This window comes from Mauremys mutica, chromosome 11, assembly GCF_020497125.1.
Source record: "Mauremys mutica isolate MM-2020 ecotype Southern chromosome 11, ASM2049712v1, whole genome shotgun sequence".
NCBI classification, from domain to species: domain Eukaryota; kingdom Metazoa; phylum Chordata; order Testudines; family Geoemydidae; genus Mauremys; species Mauremys mutica.
This window is the reverse complement of record NC_059082.1, coordinates 70,751,337-70,772,796: the sequence shown is the minus strand read 5'-3', so window position 1 is coordinate 70,772,796 and position 21,460 is coordinate 70,751,337. Positions and strand designations below refer to the sequence as shown.

The window sequence follows — 21,460 nt, the reverse complement described above, 5'->3', positions numbered from 1 at the left end:
TGCTGGCTGCGGTGTCGGGGCCGGCCGGGAGACTGGGGGGGGGAACTCGGCAAAATCCGGAAGCGCTCGGCAAAGTCCGGCCGCGGCTTTAAAGGAGCTGAGCGATCCCCGGCTCGCCCTGCGCCGCCGTTCGGTGGGCTGTGAGCGCGAGCAGCCTACGGGTGCCGGCGCCGCTGCCTAGTCCGCCCGTCCGTGCAGCCGCGGCGGGGGCCGCGATGTTGGCCGACAGCCTGGTGGAGGAGTTCGAGATCCGCGATGATGAGCCCTGGTACGATCAGCGGGACCTGCAGCAAGGTGAGCAGCCGGGCCGGGGCTCCGCGTGGAGGATGCCCGTCGGATGGGGGCTCGCCCCTCCGGGCGCAGGGGACTGGCTCCCGCTGAGCAAGGCGCTGAAGGAGCCTTCTCTGGCGGCGGCTGCTTCAGGGGATGGAGATGGGGGGCGGGGGAGGAAGGACAGGTGAGTCCCGAGGGGGGGCTCCCTATGAGAGCGGGGGGGGGGCAGGTGAGTCCCGAGGGGGGGCTCCCACTGAGAGCGGGGGGGGGGCAGGTTATTACCATTGGGGGGTCTCCCTATGAGAGCGGGGGGGCAGGTGAGACCCATGGGGGGGGGCAACCTATGATAGCGGGGGGGCAGGGAAGTCCCAGGGGGGGGAACCCATTGAGTGCGGGGGGGCAGGTGAGTCCCATGGGGGGGCTCCCTATGAGAGCGGGGGGGCAGGTGAGTCCCATGGGGGGGCTCCCTATGAGAGCGGGGGGGCAGGTGAGTCCCATGGGGGGGCTCCCTATGAGAGCGGGGGGGCAGGTGAGTCCCGAGGGGGGCTCCCTATGAGGGGGGCAGGTGAGTCCCGAGGGGGGCTCCCTATGAGAGCGGGGGGGCAGGTGAGTCCCGAGGGGGGCTCCCTATGAGGGGGGCAGGTGAGTCCCGAGGGGGGCTCCCTATGACAGCGGGGGGCAGGTGAGTCCCGAGGGGGGCTCCCTATGAGGGGGGGCAGGTGAGTCCCGAGGGGGGGCTCCTTATGAGGGGAGGCAGGTGAGTCCCGAGGGGGGCTCCCTATGACAGCGGGGGGCAGGTAAGTCCCATGGAGGGCTCCCTATGAGGGGGGGGCAGGTGAGTCGGGGAGAGGGAATGATGGTGGGGAGAGGAGGGCAGAAGGGAAACGTGGATCTGGGGAGGGATGGAACAAAAAGCGGCGAGGCGGGGTGTGAGCGCCCGGGCGGACAGGGCGGGAGGGGAGGAAAAGGACGAGGGAGGGTGCAGGGGACAGTTGGCCCCGAGAGGCTGGGGGGGGGTTAGGGGAGGGGGGCTCTCTTGGGGAGGGAGGAAATGGGAGACGGCTGGGGGCGCCCAGGAGGGGGGAGAGGGCTCTCTTCTCTAACAATTGAAGCCGCAAGGCGTTTGCCATTGTGCAGCTTCTTAGGGGACCAGGGGTTTAACGGGAGGCTAACCAGGAATAGCAAAGTACTGTAAAGCGCGATGGTATCGTGCCACCTTCGCAGTCATGGCTTCTGGGCCGTGTGTGACTGGGTAGGAATACGGACTTCTGGAAAACCAACCCGCTGCATTTAAAGAGCAGCTTGTGTACCTGGGTTAAGAACTGGTTCTTCCCTTAACTTTGTTCGCTTTTCAGGGGTTCGACTGTGCCACTCTGTGTAATGCTGTGCCTCTTACATAAAGCAGCTCGGTAAAGAGAAAGCTTTTGCTTTGGCTGCAGTGCTTGCTTAAAATAGAGTAGCTGTAAATAATACTTAGGGGTTTCCACACCCTGTCACCGCCTCCTGCCTACCTGTAATTAAAGGGCTTGCAATTGATTACATTGTAAATACTAGGATGAGTCCTTGTGGCACCTTAAGACTAACCAATTTATTTGGGCATAAGCTTTCCTGGGCTATAACCCACTTCATTAGAAAGCTTATGCCCAAATAAATTGGTTAGTTTCTAAGGTACCACAAGGACACCTTGTTGTTTTTTTCTGAGACAGACTAACAGGGCTACACCTCTGAATCCTGTCACATTGTAAATACTGGAATATCTTTATTATGGCTAGATGGTCAGTTACTGCTCTCAGCTCCTCTTTACACACGTCCTGTTTACAACTTACTGTGAACATTCATTGAATAATTCCAGTATAAATTTGCTTACCTTAATAATAAGTAAGTACCTCTTACAGTGCTTTTTCATCAGTAGTTCGCTAAGTATTTTATAAAGCTGGTAAGTAGGCACTGAGGCACAGTAGTGAAATGAATGTATGACATTATCAGTTTTCTTATCTTCTTGTAGGCATTAATTGGAATGAATGTAGAATAACTTTCTTTGGATTTAACAACTTATTTTTAAAATCCTATGTACATTCTTAAATGGCCAGCTCAGAACTGGAAGATTGAGAGAAGTGGCTTCCTCAAAACTAGATTTAATTAAAACTTGATTTCTCTATGCTCTTCTTCATATAAACTCCTTGGAGTATGGACAGTCCTTTTGTTCTGTTTGTACAGTGCCGAGCACAGTGGGGTCCTGATCCATGATGAGGCTGATAGATGCTATAAAGAATAAAAGTAGAACCCCCCCACACACACTGTTTTCATACTAATGTCAAGCAGCTAACAATAAAAATGCCATCTCTCTAAGGTCAGAATAAGTCTGGAATTTTGTATGTTTTGACCGACTTTACTAACTGTTGAATAGCTATTTCTGAGTGCTTCATACTCAAAAACAATAGTTTTCTTAGATTGTAACTTAACATGATCACATAACCATAAATAGATTGCTGTTGCCTAAAAAAACTAGTGAATGATCTAAAATTATTCTCTAATGATTTAGACCATTTTTCCAATTCATTGTAAAGCTGTCACTATTCAAAGCCAAACATAACTGTGTGAATCACCTAAGCTGCCTCATGAAGTGTACTGTGATTCACTTCTGCCTTATAATGGTGTTCCTTTGGTCTGATCTTAATGGAAAATAAGTGGATTAACCTTTTTTATTATTATGATTCCTTGTATCAAACTGTTATTTTGTGTTGTGCTTATAAGTTCCACCTCACAAGTTAGTGCATTTCAGTGATGGTTAAGGGATTCTCATATATCAAATAGACATATACAGATTCTCTCATTAGAAAATACCCTAAGTGTAAGTGATTATTAGCCTTGCCAAAAAAAAATAATAGTAAAAAAAAATCACAAAGCAGGAGGTAAACTTCCTGTAAAGGGATTTTTTCCTCATACTGCTTTTTTAAAATGCTCTATTGTGTGCAATACTCTTAGGAAGTTTGAAAATATTTCCCATCTCTTTAAAATCTGGCAAATGTTGACTGTTTGTCTATTGAGTAGAACTGAAGCTAAATGATGTTTTTTTATCTGCAAATTATTTTTATAGCACCTATTATGTCAAGAGATCTGTGCATTAGCATAATTAAAATTAGCACAGCTCTGGAAATAATATTGGATGCTGCTGTTGTGCTGAGAGAGATTGGGATGTTTTTGAGGATCCCTTAAAATTAACTAAAAACCCTGACTCCCTTAGCCGTTGAGTAGTTAAATTTTAACTCTAAGGATTTGAAAATCCCAAGTTCAAAGTAGGTCAAAGTTCATAACACAATCTAAGTTTTGGTCTGAACAATAAACTCCTGAAACTTCCACCTTTTAAAAACTGAGAATTTAATATCCAGTCAGACTTCTTGTTAAAGCATAATGTTGCTTGAAGTGAATTTTCATGTTTGAAATATTCAAGAATGGGGGTAGCAATTCCTTGCTTTCCTAGGACTGTATTTTGTTGCAGTGTATTGACTTTCTGAAAAGGCTCCTCTCATATAAGGAAAGTGATCACAATGCTGTTGTTCAAAAACTAGCAAAGGATTGAATAGATTACAATCTGAAATGAAGGGTACAATGTACATTCCACAGTGACAATTCTAAAGCTTGCTTAAAAGCAAGGATCTGATGGTAAACCAGGACTGCTTAGTAGTCTCTTCTGTTGTTGAAAATATCATTTTGCTGTACAAAGTCCTCTTATGTAGACTATTAAAACATTGGGTGGGGGGGAATTATAGTAATGGTGTCAGCATGGTTTGTACTCAAGTGTAATTAAGTGAGAAATGTTTAATGCAATAACAAGAACAACTTCTAAGTCTCACTTATGTGTGGAAATTCCAGACATAAACAAACATGATGAGGGGCAGAGAGAGAGCTACCAAAATTTTACTTACTCCTTTAGGTAAAATAATGTAACTCATAAAGTGGTTGACTTTAATTTGCATTATTTAAGTAAGAATGGATGACTGTGGCTCACATTAACTTTAGCCTCATAGTGAAAAGTGACCTTCCCCACGCATCTGTTGGGATTTCATTAACACATTGGCATAAATCTACAGTACCTGAGATCACAGTTAAGAAATTGAGTGCAGAGGGGCAGCAGCTATATTGTACTGAACCTTTTAAAGACAGAATTTACATTGCTTTGTTTCCTTATTCATCTGGACATCTAAGTCCTATAGCTGATTACTTACTTTTCTTGGTTATGCACACACTTAATGAACTTACTTGGCTGAGTAGTCATTTCACTGGCCAAACTCCCCTGGACATCAGCATACTTAGTCTGCAGGATCAGTTGAGTAAATTAAAAAAGCTAATACTCCTTAACACACATGCTAATGGGACTGATTATTTTTCCCCCAAAAGACATTATACACCAGTAGCTCCCATTGATTTCACTGGGGTTTATGGGTGCTCAACCTTGCTGAAAATTGTTTCATTAGAAAGTAGATCCTTTCTGCAATGCTTAAAAATACACTGGAGTTTTAGTACAGACCAAAAATCTCTCACTTCTTTGCCTGTTTTTAAACAATGGGGTTTGTTTGCTTGGGGGTTTTTTACACACATTTTCTTGGGCTTTTCTGCCTATCATGAGAGAGCCAATAGATTCTCTGCGATGAATGGTGAATATTTCCTACAAGAAAATGTCAATGTTTCTGTGAATCTTGTGTCAAACTAACAGAGAACATTTAAATCTGCAGCGTATACTTAGGTGCTCCATATAGACAGGAATACTTGCATATCACTTTATATGTTTGAAGTGCTGGGTAAATAATAACAATATGTACTGACATTCATGCATATGTAACTTCATGTTTATATGCATAGTTTAATTTCTTCTAATTGCACTTCTAGATACACTTTTTATAAAGTATGCTTAGAGCCATAACACAAATCCAGGAGACAAGCCCAGATCCACAAAGATATTTAGGCTCCTAACTGCCACTGAAATTAATGAAAGTTAGGAGCTAAATACCTTTGCGGATCTGGGACAAAATGTTTAACTTTGGGTGTTCTGAGTAATTCTAAGAGTTATACACATTCTTTGTTTAACATAATCTTATTCTGTGCCTTATTTAAAGCATAGAGCCTTATGTAATGACAAAGTAAAAGTGGAACACTGCATTATTTGAGGTAACGGAAAAAGTTGCTACAAATTGTTGAATGGCTTTAATGATTACATGGCTGCTGGTTACCCAAGGCTAGTGTGTTGTGTTGGTTTAGAATTTGTAAAATAGGATTATATTTGTATAACATTATATGGAGGATTATAGACTCACTGAAGTTAGACTGCAGGAGTTACACCGAAGAGAGAAATGTGGAAAAATAAATGGGCCTATTTCTGACTGACAGTTTAAACTTTATCTGCCTCTGGTTAATTGAAATGAAAGTTTACACTTTCTGCCTCTGTAGATTGCAAGGAAACATCAAGCAAAATGTCTTAAGTAAAGTTGGTGAGGATTGGGAGATTTGTAGACAGCCCAGAAAATGAAGCTGTAGCTGGGTTTGCACTTCTTAACAAATGGACTCATGATCAAAATTATTCTTTCAACGCCTACGAGGTTAGAAGAGATGAAAGTTCTCCCTTTATTATGACCATTTTATAAAAAGTGCAGGGATATGCCCAGTACATGGCCTATGTATTTTGTGCATTCTAGAACGTACACACTTTGTATTCATAAACAAAATTAACTTAATATTGGCTTATTTTACCTTTGGATGTGGTAAAATCCTATGACCTATCCGTGACTTCTGTTTGCTGGGTAATGAGCCTTTTAGTTTGAGATTAGCTGTAATCCGAAAAATGACATAAGGAGCGTGATACAAGATTGCATTGATGTCACTATAGAATGACATACCAACCTTTAATTGCTGAACTATTTAGCAGTATATCACCAGAGAACAACTTTATTTCTGTTTTCTTATGTACATCAATTAATGCCTTGTTTATTTCCCCACTATTCAATTAAATTGTATGGTGTATTTTGATGTATACAATATACATAAACTTGCTGGAGTATCAGAATCCCAGTACAATGTTTGGATGCCATGTTCTCTGGCACTGCTTTTCTACAACTACCCATTAACTTGCAAGATATGGGACTAACCACTACTATAGTACGGTGGAGTCTTGGGCCCTTGTCTACAGTAGGAAAAAAGTTTAGCTTGGATGCATTAAACTTCTAAACATGGGCATGCTAGTGTGTATTTAATACATTTTCCCCCCTACTGTGGATATGGCCTCTGACTTGCTGCTGTTAGTAGTCACTGGGTGTGGGATTTAAATGTACTTACTCTTACTGGTGCAGATCTTGCCCTACTCTTTCAGAGAATCATAGACTATCAGGGTTGGAAAGGACCTCAGGAGGTCATCTAGTCCAACCCCCTGCTCAAAGCATTGATCAGTGGCCTTTGTTTTAAGAATCAGATTGCAAGGAATATTTTTTCTTTGCTATTCTCAAAGTAGGAAATAACACCTTTGAGAACAACTTTGTTACAAATAACGAATATATAATTAATGGATTATTTGATCTGCTAAAGCACTTTAATATCTCTCCAAACACCCTGTTGGAAGATCTCAAGTTTCTGTGGATTTTTGTTTGGGAAGTTCTTTGGCTTATGCATCAGAATGTAATGATAATTTGTATACGCTGTCTAAGTGAAGGCTGCCCAAATAAATTTTTAACAGGATTTTATTCTATTACAGCAACTGGATAGAGATAAGCTATCAAACTAAAATTAAACAAGATAAAAACAAGGGCATTTGAACTTCCAACCTAAAGAAATATTGGGAGTTCATATTCCAACCTATTATCTGTACCACTCATATATTATACAGGCTTTTAAATCTTGGCGGAAAGAATTCTAAATTCTCCTTGGCTTGTCCTTCCTTGTATTCTGGCACTCTGCCATTTATGATGATAGTTCCATATATCTAAAACCTAACAAGATTGTATTGCCAGCTTACATGTGTACAACAATCTGGTCATGGTCCAAGTGATGTGAAAGTGGTGGAAAATTACAAACTTTGTATAAGGAATTGCAATGTAACTATTGGATTCTGCACTTCTCTTTTATATGAAATATAATGACATGTTTAGGGGGGTTACTACTCTAGCAATAACCTAGATTATTGATCTCCATTGTCACACAGTGTGAGATGCATGCAACGTAAGGACTAATAACGTGCTACTTATTGCATATCATTCTTTCATAAACTTGGAATTTACTAATCCAGGCTATAGTTAAAGGAGGGCATCCAAGTTTAGATGTAGTCTCTGTATATGTGGATTCCTCATTCTTTAAAAACAAAACAAACAAACAAACAACTGCAATATTCATAGGAACTCCGGAGGTTGCTGAGGAGGATTAGGCTGAGTTTCAAATATCTTTAAGAGAACAAATAGCATTTAGAATCCCTTTGAGAAAAGGAAACTAACCATTGTCTGGTGCTGTTTATAAGTCGAGAGACACACAATACATATCTGAGCACATTATCTAACTTCCTATTTCATCAGAAAAAGTGTTTGTTTGAAAATCTTCAGCTGATTGTCTAATGGTGCTGCATGGGCTGGGTTGCCTTTTGGGGTGGTTGGAGGAGCAAGGGGACATCAAATATTGTTCCAGGACTGGCCTAACCAGTACTTAACAGGCCTTCTTGCTTTTTACTCCCCTCTCAGAATGGGTTTAGCGGTTAGCTAACTGAGGGATCTAGAGTAAGAGCCACTTTGCGGTGAACTACTGGGACTCGTGTGTTTATGCTGCTCTCTGCCTACCATGTCAGGAGCATCATTCCCATTCATCCTCATCTGCATAGGGGACAACATGAATGGGCAGATGTAGATGGGGAATGACAGAAGGCAAAGAGTGATCAGGTGAGGAAAGTAAAACTAATGTGGTGGAGACTAAAAAGGATGATGGAGTGAATGAGGGGGGAAAATGGAGAATTAGCTTCAATCCAAAAGAAGTTGTATTGTAGCATAATAGCTTGTACTTGGACACAGTTATAACTACTGTAACTCTGAGAATTTAATTGAAATAACATAGTAATGGTCAGATTGCACAAACTGGGTCTTAAATTTTACAGGCAGATTATTTATTTATTTAGACCTGCATCTTGCTGCTGAACTTGGGAAGACATTATTGGATCGTAACACAGAACTGGAGGAATCTTTGCAGCAAATGTATGCAACCAATCAAGAGCAACTACAAGAGATAGAGGTAAATTTTAAGGAGTATGGGTGAGTTCTATTGCAGAGTTTGATAATCTTGTAGTGTGGACATTGAAATCATTTGGATACCATGAAACTTGATTTTGATGTGGTATTATGACTCCTTCAAAACTTCATCTTCCAAGAAAACACTCTGAATGCCTCTTGCAGTTAATTTTAGTCTGATTCTAAAATTTCTAAAGCTTGATAACATGCATAGACACACAGTTTCCTCTCCTTAGTAGAATCTTTGTATCTTCACTAAATTTAACTTCTATAACTATAATGACAAGTACCCATTGTGTTTGTATAAACTAGCTGTTTCAGAAATTGATACTGTTTAAAACAAGGGTTTCTCTATATAAATACATGATGTAGGTGGATTACTTTTCTGAACAAATCCAGAAAATACATGTAGAAGAAATCTCTGTAGGTTTTTTTAAAAGCCTGCATTATTTGAAATAGTATGACTAGCTGTTTCCACAAATACCTTCATACACACAAAAATTGTAAGTTTAACAAATGTTATCATGCTGTATGCAAAAGGCTACACAAGAGAGAGCAGTGATATTTTTGCATGCTGTATATTTAATATTTTAGTATTAAAGTCAATTGCAAATAACATTCTATTTACAGTGTTTTCAGCATTTCAATCATCCATTGATATTAATTTTAAACTTTTCAATTAATGAAATTAACTGTGAAATGAACTGACTGGTACTTAAGAAGAATTTACATAACTGAATAGTCCACATGATGCAAGTACTATTAAAACAGTAATCAATTTAAAGTAAAGTGTATATATCTGCCTACAATTTAGAGAATGCTGAAATGATCTTTCAGTACAATAATGGCAATCACTACAGCTTTAATCCAACACTTGTATTAGGTTGCATATAAAATGCTGTGTGGGTGGTAACATGGCATTTTAAATTCTAGGATGTTTGCAGGTGTCTCACGTTGTATGAATTTTCTTAAAAAAACAACCAAACAGCTAATAGGTGCACAGTATAGACAAAAAGTGCCCTCTTCTAAGGATACCTTTGTATTGCTGATTTTTGACATACCTCACACAGCTTACTTGACTTTTTTTCCTAATTAAATCATGGTAGATCTAGTCTCTATATCAAGCTCATTCTGTAATATAGAGGGCATCAATAAAGCAAAACAATGCTGGAGTTAAAGCTACCAATCACAAACAAACCCAATCTATCTGCATTTATTTATGCAGAGCCCTTGAAATGTCTCCTGAGTCTAAATGGTTCAGAAATAAGATTGATCCTTATGGTCTGAAGTATGTAAACTCTTAGAGCAACTACACAAACTATTAGGTCTCCCACTCTGATGTACATTAAGGTGCAAGGAAGGGCAATGAAAATGATGGGGCGGGGGGAGGTATGGAACAGCTTCTATATGAGGAGAGATTAAAAAGAATGGAACTCCTTATTTTAGAAAAGAGATGACTAAGGGGGGATATGATAGAGGTCTATACAATCATGAATGGTATGGAGAAAGAGAAAGTTTTATGGTGTTTACCCCGTCACATAACACAAGGACTAGCGCAGTAGTTCTCAAACTTATTTGATCACGCTTCCCTTTCTTCGTGTATGTAGTAGTTTATGCCCTCTTCTCCCGCACTGTTCCCCAGCCACACAAGTACATATATCCATATTTGCAGCAGTAGTGCTTCACTTGAATCATTTTTTACTTTTGTTTTTCACGAGTTTTTTTTTTTCCTGCTGCATGAATGAGCCAATGATCCATTGTAATAAGAGCAAAAGCAAAACTGATTGTAGTTCATGCTTATAAATAAATGTGCACGCTGCATCGTAGCAAACAGATTAACATGCAGATGGCAACGACTTTGTATAATGCTAAGCAAGTTTAACATATCTGTCAAAATGCACAGTGCCATCTAGAGTCAAATGCACAGTGCTATCTGATATGTCTGGAGGAATCAGCTTTGCTAGTTACTCATTGCTGTGGGTAAAACGTGTGCAGTAAGTTTTTCTCTTTTTTCCTGCCGGAAGATTCTCAACTCCCTCCCGAATACATTCCACGCCTCCCAGTTTGAGAACCTCTGAACTAGGGGGAATTACCCAATTAAATTAATAGGCAGCAAGTTTAAAAACAAACAAAAGGAGTACTTCTTCACAATCAACACACAATCAACCTGTGGCAACAAGTATCGCTGGGTTAAAAAAATAATTAGACCTATCCTCCATGAAATTATCTGTCAGAGGCTACTAGCCAAGATGCTCAGGGATGCAATCCCAGGCTCCAGGTGTCCCTAAACCTCCAGCTGCCAGAAGCTGGGGGATGGATCACTTGAAATTGCCCAGTTGTGTTCATTTCTTCTGAAGCATATGGCACTGGCCACCATCAGAGACAATTCTGGTGGACCATTGGTCTGACCCAGTATATGGCCATTCTTATGTCCACCACCTTGTAAAGCACTCATTTTAGGAAGAGAGGGCAAGGAAAGGCTATAATCTTGCCAAAAAAATAAACTGAAAAAATCTGTCCTGCACACGTTACTTGAGAGTAGCTATCTAAAGAGACTTGTTGCGTCTGCTTTATTTGTGCATATTTCTTGAGAGCTTATTTAAAAAAAAATACTGATTTAACCTGATCTTTATTACAGTCAGTTAGCGTTGTGCATAATACAACTTGTGTATGTTTCATTTCAAAAGACAACTTCCTTGTCTTCGCTGCATAGGAAAGGCTAAGGGAATTGAAACATGTAGAACTGTTCATAATCTTATTTTGAAGGTTAAAACTAAAGTTTTAAACACTTGACTTCATTAGGTATTTAGTCTCTGATAATTATATCTGACCTTTGCACTGACACGTATGCTAGTAACTAATCATGATGGATGTAATAAATGGTGCAATAGTAGATTAAAACCAATGCCAGAAAAACCAACCAAGACTGTTCATGAATCTTGGCATCTCTTGTAAATCCAAATGTGGGGCGTTACAGCTCTCCTTTTCATAATGATCCAGTGGAGTGTAAGCCTGCTTGGCAGTGTATCACTTACAGCTACATATTAAGTTTTCCTATTTCCCTTGCAATTGATGTAAATGCTAGTGTGAATTTCTGAAATATCAGGAAAGCCAGTACAAACTTTGTTGTTTGCATTTGGGGTTTCTGCTCTCATCTCCTGCATGATATTTTCAAGTTACGCTGACATCAGGCATGCAAGGTGAGATGAAGTGTAGTTCCTTGAGAAAGGGAGTAATCTACTCTTTCTTTCCCATGTTCCTTTTGTTCCATTCCACCTAAAGTATAGCCTGTCAGCATAGGCTACCGTTCAGTGGGTTCTTTATTACGCATTAAAGCACCTAAATTCAGAACTTTAATCTTCATATTTATATGCTCAGTCACCTTTCCCTGTTGAAGAAACCATGAATGTTTTCAATTTATTTGAGACTAGCAGACAGGGAAAGTTAATCTGAAATGGGTCACACTGAGATTCTGTTGGTTAATCCACATGCTATTCTTGTGTGAATCCTGTGTCACGTGCCTGTGGGTTGCAAAAAGATCTAACCAACAGCTATCCGATTGATCTTTTAGTAGTTTGTTTGTAGCAGTGCATAGCCTAGATTAACTTGTAATCGCTACTTAAATTACCTAAAATGTAAAACCATCAACCTTCTAATGCAGTAAAAGGCTAAGTAGAATATTAGAAGCTTTGATTACATAATTAGTAGGTCACTTACAAGAGTAATTGCTCCTAATCTAGAAATCTTTCAGACAACTTCATGTGGATGATTTTGAACATTTAGCATCCAACTGTGTAAAATGTAGTTAAATTTAGAACCTAATACTTCAAGAAATATTCTATGTTCAACTTCTTTAGGACAAACTAGTTCATGATAATGTGAACTTGATTTTAAACTTATTCTAAAGATCATGGAGCAAATAACTAAGCAATCAATTTGCAAACACCTAGAAAATAAGGTGATAAGTAACATTCAACATGGATTTGGCAAGAACAAATCACGTCAAACCAACTTAATGACTTTCTTTGACAGTGTAACAAGCCTGGTAGATAGGGTATATCTTGACTTTAGTAAGGCTTTTGATACCGTGCTGCATGACCTTCTCATAAACAAATTAGGCAAATACAACCTAGATGGAGCTACTTTAAGGTGGGAGCACCTCACTGGTTGGAAAACTGGTCCAGAGAGTAGTTATCAGTGGTTCACAGTCAAACTGGAAGGGCATATCAAGTGTGGTCTTACAGGGATCAGTTCTGAGTCTGGTTCTGTTCAATATGGCATAGAGAGTACACTTATAATCTTTGTGGATGATACCAAGCAGAAAAGGTTGCAAGTGCTTTGGAGGACAGGATTAAAATTCAAAATGAATCTGGAGAAATGGTCTGAAGTAAATAAGATGAAATTCAATAAGAACAAATGCAAAGTACTCCACTTAGGAAGGAACAATCAGTTGCACATATACAAAATGGGAAATGACTGCCTAGGATGGAGTACTGTGGAAACGGATGTGGGGGTCATAATGGATCACAAGCTAAGTGAGTCCGTGTAGCACTGTTGCAAAAAAAGCAAACATCTTTCTGGCATGTATTAGCCAGAGTGATGTAAGCAAGACAGAAGTAGTAATTCTTCCACTCTGCTCTGTGCTGATTAGGCCTTAACTGGAGTATTGTGTCCGGTTCTGGAACGATGTGGACAAATTGGAGAAAGTCCAGAAAAGAGCAACAAAAACGATTAAAGGTCTAGAAAACATGACCTATGAGGGAAGATTGAAAAAATTGGGTTTGTTTAGTCTGGAGAAGAAGACTGAGACAGGACATAACACTTTTCAAGTACATAAAAGGTTGTTACAAGGAGGGAGATTTTTTTTTTGTAAGTCTCTGAGAATAGGACAAGAAGCAATGGGCTTAAATTGCAGCAAGGAAAAGAGACAGCTAAGGGGAGATGATTGAGGTCTATAAAATCATGACTGGTGTAGAGAAAGTAGATAAGGAAGTGTTGTTTACTACTACTCATAACACAAGAACTAGGGTTCACCAAATGAAATTAATAGGCAGCAGGTTTAAAACAAATAAAAGGAAGTATTTCTTCACACAATGCACAGTCAACCTGTTGAACTCTAAAGAGTATTCAGGAATTAAAGAGCGTGTATGAGACTGTTGCAGTTTTGAAAACAAGTATAACAATATACGTGTGTGCATCTTGGTTAACTCTTCTTTGCCGGAGGATATTGTGATGTCCAAGACCATAACAGGGTTAAAAAAATAATTACCGGTAGATAAATTCATTGAGGATAGGTCCATCAATGGCTATTAGCCAGGATGGGCAGGAATGGTGTCCCTAGCCTCTGTTTGCTGGAAGCTGGGAATGAGCGACAGGAGATGGATCACTTGATGATTACCTGTTCTGGTCATTCCCTCTTGGGCACCTGGCACTGGCCACTGTTAGAAGACAGGATACTGGGCTAGATGGACCTTTGGTCTGACCCAGTAGGGCCATTCTTATGAAAGGGCAGTTTTGGTTGGACATTAGGAAAAACTTCCTGTTGGGTAGTTAAGAACTGGAAAAAATTGCCTAGGGAGGTTGTGGAATCTCCATCACTGGAGATTTTTAAGAGCAGGTTAGGCAAACACCTGTCAGGGATGGTCTAGATAATACTTAGTCCTGCTGTGAGCGCAGGGGATTGAACTAGATGACCTCCTGAGGTCCCTTCCAGACCTATAAGTCTGTGGTATTTCTGGTCCAGGAATGACTTAGTGCATATTTGTATGCAGGATACCTGGAACTTTGAAGTATTTGTGTGTAGTAAAATCCATATAGACATGTTCAGCTGTGGGAAAGCCTAAGGTCTTTCTAATACCAAGGGATTTAAAGATGGTTTATTACTCTTGCGTAGGAAATCTTTATCCTAGGCTTTCTAAAAGCAGTTTCACCACTACAAAATAAACAACCTGCTAAGTTTCTTGAATAAAGAGGATTACAGTGAGAACATTTCATACAGAATTAAAAAAGCAGGAGACCTTTGACTGGGATTATATAAACTAGAATGCCCCTTGTGGGTAATTAAAGTTTGTTCTAATTTGTACTTCCTGATAAATAGTAACCCAAATATCAGTTTACAGTTTTAAGACTAAACTAAAATCCTTAAACTTAGGGCAGCTTCACACACTGAGAAATTTATTCTGATTTGATTGGGTTTGTTCATGCAAAGTACAACCCCAGTGTTGCAGCTGGTAAATTGCATAATTACAAACTGGAAGTTGTAATTTAAATCATCCCTATTCTAATTTAAGGAAACTGCATGTGGCATGGTGTCTTGCTATTTACTCTGAGATTTAAAAGTGCTAGTGGGCTTCAGTTTGTGGAAAACACTTCCAGAGCTGTTTAAGGGTAAAAAGTCTTTCCACAGTTCTGCAATCAAAACTAACGTACATTGTATTATTCTTGACATTTATGGGAAAAACTGAAAATCCTGATTTAAGAATTTAAAGTTAAAATTTCCATCAAGTAGGATTAAACATTTTTAGCAGTGTAAAGATGGTAACTACAAATTATCTTATAGTACCTTACAAAGCAAGTGGAGCTCTTACGTCAGATGAATGATCAGCATGCAAAGGTTTATGAACAGCTGGATGTTACAGCAAGAGAACTGGAAGATGCTAATCAAAAACTAGTTGCGGATAGTAGAGTGTCACAACAAAAGATATTAAGGTAACTAAAGTTTTGTGGAGCAACTTTTTTTTATATTGAGGAATTGGAATGGAATACTAGTCTGACTGCACTAGTTTATGCATTTTTGGGTGGCTGGTTATCCAGTTGTCTAATCACTGGGCTTTTGGGTTGAGTATGTGGTTTTGTCTGTCACTGGTAACTGTGGAGCAGTTTCCAGAGGAAGAAACACAAAACCGAGTGGATTGTGACTGAGCTCATGCTATTGGTCATCCCCTTGCCTTAACATGACTGGCTTTAACAGCTTTATATGTTCATGAACTTCAGCTTGACAGAGACTATTGAAAGTCTGCAAACCCATATAGATGACCTTCAGAGACAAGTGGAGGAACTGAAAAAATCTGGACGAGGCCATATGAACCATGAGAGATCTGAGCAGCCACGATCAGTGCACAGCTTCTCATGTTTGAAGGAGCTGTATGACCTTCGCAAGTAAGACGCCAACTCAGTTATGTAATTTTATGTGCAAGCAGATTTTTTTTAAATCTTTCATCCATTTGTTTGCAGCAGAGCAGAGAAATCAGATGTGCATTTCTAGAAAATCGGTCAGTGTCACTCCAGACAAATGAGTTAAGACCAAAGCAGTCTTCACAAGCCTACTTTTTCCAGCTTGTCTCATCATGTAATCATACAGAGAATGTTAGTGTAAACACTTTGTAGCCTTCCCTACTCTCTCTGCTACTTCTTCTGACAGTTCCCTAGAATACTACCTCTGGGATTTCCTTCTGTTTTCTTCCTTATTCCCCAAGCAGAATAGTTGTCAACAGACATGGAATAAGACTAATTTGGAACAAATAATCATGCAACATTGATAAAGCAAACATTGCACAGAAAGTTAACATTTGAAGGGGCTGATTTTAGACCAGCAGAAGTCAAAGCTCAGAATTAAGAGGCGCAATTGAATCTTAAAACTTGATCTGGTAGGCCTAGTTACTGCAATATATTGCATGTCATGGTATGGGATAAAAACTGAAATTTAGCCTTGGCCTCTTAACTTCTATACTCTAGTGAGTTACCTAGGCTACTAATATGGATAACTTAAGAACAGAATAACGAGTCAAGAGCTGATACAAAGAACCATACCGTATGTACCATAGTGCACAGTAAAACTGTCTTTTCAGTTATATGCACTTACAATATTTAGCTCTGGATAGATTTTATAATTCCTAATTTGTTTAAAAATGATGATCTACATTATGTTCAATAAATTGAATGCATGTTTTTAAAATACAAGCATGCCAAACTTAAATTTTTAAGCTTTAATATTGACACGTCTATAGTGCGTACTCAAGAGGTGATTTTTAAAAATTAGAATTACAAAACATGCTTGTATGAAACTTTTGTCAGATTTGACAGTGGATTTTTATAACCATTCTGGGCATTCATTAAGGTTTTATAGTGGAAATGCTGAGACTTTTAAACTGCAGGGTATGGATATCTTCTAGTTTGCAGATCCATTTCATAATGAGAATTGTACAAGTTAAATGGGGAAAATGTATTGGATTATCATGCAGTCTATCTTCTCCCAGTACTAGGAATGTCCTGTAGAAAACTATCTTGTGGCCTCAAAGAAATACTCTAGAAAAATCTCGAATTTTGGTTAGAGGTCTGCATGTACAGTAGGTTTTATATCTACCATTTGTTGTTGCAATTAAGCAGCTGCCATACCACCTGAACTGGGAATCATGTATCACTGGGTACTGAATTTACTAAAGCCCTGTAGAAAAGCATTCTCTTTGATTATTGAGGCATTGTAACTTTGTACAAATAGATACCTTAATGACCAACCTGGTTCTGCTTGGAAACTAGTTTTTTTCAACAGTGAGTTTAAATTCAATCTCTGTATTATCCAGAAGAGGCAGCCTAAAAGTCATAGGAAATCTAAGCTCTGACACTTTTTGTTTCTGCAGGTATTTTGTTTACGATCATATTTTTGCAGAAAAAATTACTTCAATGGATAGTCAGCTGAGTCCCATAGAAGAAGAAAACGAGAACTTAAAAAAGGCTTTGACTGTATTACAAGCCCAACTTAATCTGGAAAAGGAGAAAAGAGTGACGATGGAAGAGGAATATCAACTTATGGTAAAGGAGAACTGTGACCTTGAACAGAGGCTGGTTGATAAAGAATTATACCGGGCTCGGGCAGAAGAGCTTGAATTAGAAGTGGCTGAAATGAGGCAGATGTTTCAGTCTGAAAACACATTTGTCAACAGCATGGAGAATCTAGTTCCAGAATCATTTTTTATTTCATTTAAAGAGTCTTTAGAAAGGGAAATTAGTCAAAGCCCTTCAGAGGATGCATCCTTGACTGTCCCCCAGCTTGATAAAAAGGCCCTAAAAAGAAGTAGCAGTGAGACCTTCCTAAGCAGTGCTGCAGGAGGAGACCTTCTAAAGGGCCATGAAGAAACCTGTATTAGAAGAGCTGAAGCTGTGAAGCAGCGAGGCATCTCCTTGCTTAATGAAGTGGACGCTCAGTATAATGCTCTGAAGGTTAAGTATGAGGAACTTCTGAAGAAGTGTCACATGGACGAAGATTCTTTGAAACATAAGGCTGTACAAACATCAAAACAGTATTCCAAAGACTCTAGTGTGGGGAACATCCAGTCTGACCGTTCAGCTACTGATCACGAGTATGGAAATGTTGAACTAACTGGCTCACCCACAAATACTATACCTGAATATAAAGCTCTCTTTAAAGAAATTTTTAGTTGTATCAGAAAAACAAAGCAAGAAATAGATGAACATAGAACAAAATATAAGCGTTTCTCTTCTCAGCCCTAATGCTTGTTCGCATTAACTATGCTGATGACCCGTTTTCCCACTGAAAAGTTCTGTATTAGTCCAGAAGGGAAACATTAAGGCTCCCTCTGGCATTTGTATGTATCTTGCTGTCACATGTGTATTCCCTTCAACTTGAATGTATGTTCACTTTACTTGTAAATATGTATGATATGGTCAACCCATTAGTCAGTTGTATTCTCTGTGCATGCAATGACTCTTACCACCCAGTAAAAGTTATTGTTCAGTGGTAGTTGTTGGCAAAATAGTAGAAAGTAGAAAATTTGGCTTAATTTTTGCATACTACGTTTGTCCTCTCCACAGCAGCAATTGACAATCTAGCTCACTATGCCCAGTGTGCTACAGAAGCTGTAGACCTAAGGAGAAATGATTGTATTATACTTTTTCCACTGTGGGAAATTTGGAGTAAATTTTTTTCCTTACTCACAAACCGAAAAGGTTTTGTTCAGTCTTAGCCTTGTGGCTATTTTTGTGTACTAAAATCCTGTGGGAAACCTCTGCTTCAGACTGAAATTAGTAGTCAGTCTAAATGGATGTGCCCTGGCAAAGATGAGCGGAAACTGGCACAGCAGCCTGTATTAGGCTTAATTTAAGCCAGCACCAAGTTTTCATATGCACTAAACTCTTTTCGCTTTGCATAAATGTCTTTATATTAAAAATGGATTAGGTGTAAAGGTATGAAAATTTGAGATAGTTCAATGTTTAGGGCACTCTGTTTTAAGGCAAGATACTGTGAACTATGTATATTGTCACTGATCTACTGTTCCTTAGTGGTACTCCTAAAAGTGCATTTTTGTCATGTGATAAGATGGAATGTTACAATTCGTGGTAGCTTTGCCGTGGAGGAATGGCTTCCTTTAGTCTATAAAGCCCCCTACTTCAAGTGTTTTAAAGGAGACCGGACAAGTAAATTTATCAGATGGTGGTGTTCATCACTTTACACCCTTTGAGTTCAAGTTTGTGTAGACCTATTTAGTATCAGCAGTTAAAACAAAACAAAAACCACCACAAAACACCTCTTTAAGAACCAAATTACAACATGTAGGAGATGGGGCCAAGATATAATTAAACCCTCTTTGCTCCTTCCTTCCTCTTTCCATCTCTCCTTCCCAATAAAATAAAGATTGCAGGACCAACTTCAGCTAATGTAAATGCAGAATATAGAGGACCACTGCACCAAATGAGAGGAGGAAAGGCAGGAGAATAGGAAAGGCTGAGAAACCAAGAAGGCATGGAAGCCAGATAACCAGCACTAGAAGGTGATCTGATAACTTTACAAGAGTAGCAATGTAGCTTAACTCTTTAAAGTGTTGAGTGTTCAATGTTTGCTATGGATAAACATCTGTCTACTTGAGTTGCCTAGATAAATCAAACTGTTGGCACATGATGTTAAAAGAAACTTTACAGCTGTAGTTAAGTTGCTGCTGCTATTATAAATTCTTGTCTGCCTCATGTACAATGTAAGTTAGTCTCCAGTTATTTTATACTTGTCCTTCAGTAAGACAGAATTCAGTTGTACAGGTTAGACACTTACACTGTAAGCATTGTGTACTAAAATAAATATTTAAACGAAGAATTCTAAATTATGAACACCGAAAGGCAAATAAATCCCTGCAGCTAAAGTTACTGGGTGTGTGCTACTAATTTTGTCCAAATGTGTGAAACTACCACTAATGCAAAGAAGGAGTTCTTAAAGTAAGCGTGGATGGCATCTTCATTTATATATAGATTCACCTCCCACTCCCAGCAGGCATTTCACAGACTTGCTGGCCTATACCAGCCTTGCTTAGATGAAAAAACTAATTAGGGAAATAAATTAAAGACATAAGGGGGGAGGGTGGGACAGACTAATCTCTCCTTTTCCTCTCCCCTGTTCCAGTCCCCTCTAGGTGAGAGAGTTGCTTCCCTGTACCTGTTCGTCTGGCACCAGCTCCCTTTATAACTTGCATGTTGCTTGGCTTCCCTGTACCCTTAGGGATGGCTGTCTGTTTCTCTGCTCATAATGTAGCAAGGGCATCCAATGCAGGCAGCAATGTTGGCACCTTGTTCCCCATTTTCAGTCTGGAGGACTCTAGAAGCAGATGGAACCTGCTACCACAAGTGGTTCACCACTCATTTGTGTTACTGTAGTGCCTGGGAATAGAAACCCTACTCAGATCAGGCCTCTACTGGGCTCGGTGTGTATAAATGGAACAAAGAAAAACCGTAGCCTAAAGAGTTCATAGCCTAGGTTTTAGACTATGTCTACACTACTGTGGTAAGTTGACCTATGCTACGCAACTCCAGCTATGTGAATAATGTAGCTGGAGTCGATGTACCTCAGGTCAAGTTACCATGTCACCTTACCTTACCCTTACCTTACTCTTGTCTGGGTAGAGTACAGGGGTCGACTGGAGAGTGATCTGCTGTCGATTTGGTGGGTCTTCACTAGACCTGCTAAATCAACCTCTGGTGGAGCAATTTCAGAGCATCGATCCTGGCTGTAGTGTAGACATAACCTAAGACCGACAACAACTGGATTGAGACAGTATAAGGAAACAAATGGGGCACTAGTGGTCAGTATGATATGTTGTGGAATCAGTAGCCAGCCATTATGCGGTCTATAGGCATCACAGAAGGGAGGGTTTTGAGAGGATAAGTCTTGCAGACATGTACAGGGAAGCTCCTCCCAACTGAGGGGCAACATTGGCAAAAGCACAAAAGGAGCTTGTTTGAAAATTTAACAACTGGGTGATGGAAGCACAGGCTGAGCTAGGGATGGGAGTAATTTCAATACTGAATAAAAAGTGTTAGGCAGGTTGAGAAGGAGGAAAAAGGCCATGACCAGCATTCCTGCCACTTCAGCCTCATTTTGTACTGTACGTGCTTAGTAACTTCAGTATCTGATTTGTCAATCATGTCTGTCAGTCAATAGCTGGGCAACTACTAGGCGCAATCAAATGGCTCAGGGTTTAATAAAGAGTTTGGTATACACCAGGTGTTTGCTGTCTGCAGTCCTCCCTTTTCTAAGCCAGTTATCAGACATGGCTATAACAACCTTTCATATATACACAACAAAATTATCAGTGGTACAGAACTATTGCACCACCAAAGCATCTGCTGTCACTAGATAAGTGGGTTATTTTTGTTATTGTTTTTGGTTAAAAGGGGAAGTCACTCAACCTCCCAGTTCCTCAAAAGTATGCATCTAACTTTCAAATACTTGCCTGTTCTATACAGCACCATAAAACATACAGGCTGCTAACAGTACAGGTGAAGACAAGTTTACCATGAATCAAATTCAAAGTTGAGACAACAGCGTGGGAAGGCAAAGTGACTGGTTTTTGGATAACTGATGCTTGAAAATATTTTGTTACAGCTTAATTCTGAAGTGGGAATATGTTGGAAAAGGTGCAACATATATAAATACTAAT

At 39.7% G+C, this 21,460-nt stretch overlaps 1 protein-coding gene across 1 annotated transcript; it reads left to right on the top strand.

The window, feature by feature from the left end:
• Positions 1-25: 25 nt before the first annotated feature.
• Positions 26-19,033, top strand: CDR2 (cerebellar degeneration related protein 2). Its single transcript, XM_044978858.1, has 5 exons — positions 26-294; positions 8,414-8,526; positions 15,082-15,230; positions 15,516-15,680; positions 17,159-19,033. The coding sequence occupies exons 1-5, from the start codon at positions 216-218 to the stop codon at positions 18,027-18,029; spliced, it is 1,377 nt and encodes a 458-aa protein (XP_044834793.1). The 5' UTR covers positions 26-215; the 3' UTR covers positions 18,030-19,033.
• The last annotated feature ends 2,427 nt before the right edge of the window (positions 19,034-21,460 follow it).